The 3,670-nt window shown below is 41.0% G+C and overlaps 1 protein-coding gene across 1 annotated transcript; it reads left to right on the top strand.

The window, feature by feature from the left end:
• Nucleotides 1-533: 533 nt before the first annotated feature.
• On the top strand, nucleotides 534-3,244 carry PWP1 (PWP1 homolog (S. cerevisiae); the record flags this gene model as incomplete). Its single annotated transcript, XM_010133495.1, has 4 exons — nucleotides 534-624; nucleotides 1,474-1,595; nucleotides 2,067-2,172; nucleotides 2,900-3,244. Coding segments are annotated over 4 exons (435 nt in total), but the record flags the coding sequence as incomplete, so codon positions are not given.
• Between the last annotated feature and the right edge of the window lie 426 nt (nucleotides 3,245-3,670).

Raw genomic sequence — 3,670 nt, 5'->3', positions numbered from 1 at the left:
GTGGTTGAATCATCTTTGCTGCAAGTGTAGATGTGGTGCTGAGGGGTATGGTTTAGGGACCCTGGCAGTGCAGGGTGAAAGGCTGGACTCGATATCAAAGGTCTTCTCCAACCAAAATGATTCCGTGATCTCCTCAATGGCTGTCTAGTTCTCTGTTGCTCTGTTTATACAGCCAACAAAATCAGTTGTGACAGTTAAGAGACTAAAGGCTCTGTGTTTCATTGCCTAACATGAGAGCCAAGCTTAGTAGTGCAACCATCTCTAAAACAAAATTTAAGAAATTTGTACAGGATTTAGCCTGCCATGTAAGTCCCTGCAGCATCCTTTAGTACACAGAATAGCTCAGGCACCGGCTGGATGGAGTCCCACTTAGGGGATGCAGAGCTGCCTCCACTGTCTAACATGCACTACCGAGAAGTTGTGTAAGTCTGTCTCAAATTGCAGGGATTTACTAGAGGGTGGGTATTATTTCACAGGAGCTTTTTTCCAAATGAGTGACTATGGCTGTTTTTAAAATGTTGTGGTTTCCCTAGGCAAGCACAGAGGACGGCTTTGTGTACTGTCTGGATGCTCGTTCTGATAAGCCACTGTTTACTCTGAAAGCTCACGACGAAGAGGTGTCAGGTAAATTGTGTGTGTGTGTTATGTTTGTCCCCAGTGACAAGGCACGTGGGAAGGTATCTTCAAACCATACAACTGAGGTGGTAGTGATTCCTTGCTTAACAAGAGTTGTGCATATTAAGTATGGGTAGCTGGCACATGAAACAAATCTCTGCTGAGAAAAGGTTTTAAAGTATTTTAACAACAGGGAGCTTTTCTCGGTGCGTGCATGAATAAGCATTTCAGAACATATCTATTCAGTTGGGATGCACTTGTTGGGTTTTTTTGGGTGAGGAGGAACAAAAACTACAGAATCTAGTCCAGGATTGTGATCTATAATGTCTACCTCCTCTATCTGTAGTTATTTTATACTGACAATCACTCTGGAGGTGATTTAGTTATGGCATATGAGCAGGTTTCCACTCTGCCTCCTTCGCTTTAGTTATTTGATCAGCGTAGTAGCTTCTAAAAGGCAACTAGAAGCACCTGATCAGGTGTCTAAAATGAAACCATAAGAACATGCCTTGGATAGCAAAAGAGATGGTCTTTGGCAAATGAAAACAATGAAGAAAACTACCTGGGGAAGCTAGATGATGTGAAGTAAGAAGCAGAACAGTAGCGTCTTCGCACTGCTACTGTTGTTGGATGGAGAGAAGAAATGGACCTACCTGAAGTCGCTTTGCTCGCTCTCACTACAGGGAGCAGTGGCAGCATGAAACTTTCATTACCATTTCGCTCCTTTGTGCTGGAACAGAGTTTAGTGTGAAGAGAATACTGGGTTTGTCCTCATGACTTTGCTTCCAAATGTGTCCTCATCTCTCTGAAATTGTGATGACCCGGTGCTCTCACACTGCTGCACTCTTCATCTTCCAGGGCTTCAGCTAAGCAGTCAGATCAAAGGATGCCTTGTGACATCATCTGCTGACAAATATGTAAAAATATGGGATATCCTGGGAGGCAGACCAAGTTTAATCCATTCCAGGGATATGAAAATGGTAAAGTAATATTCACCTCTCAATTCCAAGAAGGTTTTTATATAAGCTATGTCTGCTATTCTTTTTTTTGTCTAGCTTTAATCTTGTTTTATCTAACATAACATCTTTTAGGGAAATAAAAATCACATCTGTGTATTGTGTATACATCTTTATCAGTACAGTAAGGTATTCAACTCAACGTGTACTTGGCAGACTGCTCCAAAGCCTCAGACCTGAATATCAGATACAGTGTTCCGAGAAGAACTATAGGTGCTCCCATGTGTATCTGCCACGTTCAAGACAAAGATGTGATTTACTGTTTGTAATTGGCAGCTCTGCAATGTTGTGTCTTTACAAAATAAGTTTGAGGAAGCTCGGAGAGCTTATAATCATTACAACTTGCTTGGTGAAAGTGTTTTCAGATGACAAATCCATTTTAAGATGGTATTTTAAAAAAAAAATCCTCCTCTTCTCTTGCTCCCACCTTCCCAGGGTGTTCTCTTCTGTGCAGCCTGCTGCCCTGACTTCCCGTTTGTTTTTGCCTTCGGAGGAGAGCGAGAAGGGCTGCGTGTTTGGGATATAAGCAAGATTTCTGCAGGTAATGTTCTCGTCTCTTTGAATCTTGCGGTTCTCCCCGTGCCCTCAGGCTGTTTGTATATTCCGTACTGTATTGCGGCTCTGACAGAAACTGTAGGTTAGTACTTTTAAATACCCCAGGACTGCACATGTGTAGATGTTTTCAGCTTCAAGAAATGTGAGGTTTTTTCTAACTCGGAGAACTGTGTTTGCTACATGATTTATTTTCTTGAGGCTGAAGTGTAATACCAGATTTCTTTTAATACCGATGTTTTACTTTTTTCTTAATGTTCCTGGTGTAATCAAGTATCACATTCTTGAGTACTCCTGGGAATAAAAGTGAGGACTGGTTTTGATCGGTTGCCGTAGCTACATGTAACTAAATGGCATGAATTTTTGTAGAAAGCTTTTAAGAGCTTGGTGGAAACTAGAGAGACTAAAACCAGAAATAAATTATTTAAACTTTGTTTTGCTCTACAAAACTCATCCATTTCACAGTACTTAGGCATGGGAATTATGCACAGGGAAACCTCTAGAGATGCTCTGAGGGAGAAACAGCTGGACTCGTAACTTAAATATCGTAAGCAGGAGCTTATTCTGACATGTAAGCTTCAACTTCCTACTTGGGGAAAAGCTTTGCAACTGCACCAGGTTAGAATTGCTGTTCCCAGATGCTGAGCACGCTATGCCTGCTGTACTACTCTTGCTTCTGGGAGAGTTACATATAAGTAATTCCCTCTCTGTTGCAGTGAATGAAGTTTTTGGAAACAGAGAGAGACTTGTTCTGGCTAGTGCCAGCTCTGTGGCCTGCAGCTCCGTGGCCAGCAGTAGCAGCAACGATTTGGAGACAGCAATGGAATCATGATGGACCAAACATCAAAAAAAATCAAAGAAATGAATGGGACTATAACTAATGTGCATTCTACAAATGCCCCTGTTTGGTGAGAGTTCACAGAAATTACTCGAGCATCTTGCAGTCTGCTGGCTTCTTCATCGCAAAGGAACCAGGTGATGTGGTTAAGCTCTAAGTCAGCAGTTCCAAGTCCCTGCCTCCTTTACTGGTTTTGAAAGATTGTGTCACTTGGTTTTGCCTGAGTTTATGATCCATGAAACAGGGGCTACTATGTGTAAAGTTGATATATAAAATGAAAACAGTCACTAGAAGAGCATTCTGCTGCTACCAGAAATTTGCTGAATACTGCTAAGAAGGTAAATATCTTTTAAGGGCATAAGGAAAAATACTTCAGAGAACAGATGTGTAATAAATAAACAAAAGCTGAATGAAATTGCAAGTGTAAATAGATAATTTATCCTTAATCTGAGGCTAGATTTACAGATTTCTAATAGAGACTTTAAAAGTTCTTCTGTGTAACTTTTTTTAAGTTTTAAGAGTATTTCTTGAGCACTAAGCTGGAGTCCCCAAGTAGAATCTTGAAATGTATTTGTAACACCTCAGATCACCAATATCAAACCAGAACTATCCCAGCTCTATCCTGTCAAGATCAAGGGATTCTTCTCCG

The sequence above is a fragment of the Buceros rhinoceros genome, unplaced genomic scaffold (assembly GCF_000710305.1).
Source record: "Buceros rhinoceros silvestris isolate BGI_N320 unplaced genomic scaffold, ASM71030v1 scaffold31093, whole genome shotgun sequence".
Lineage (NCBI taxonomy): Eukaryota > Metazoa > Chordata > Aves > Bucerotiformes > Bucerotidae > Buceros > Buceros rhinoceros.
The sequence above is the reverse complement of the archived record's forward strand: the minus strand, read 5'-3'. Positions and strand labels throughout refer to the sequence as shown.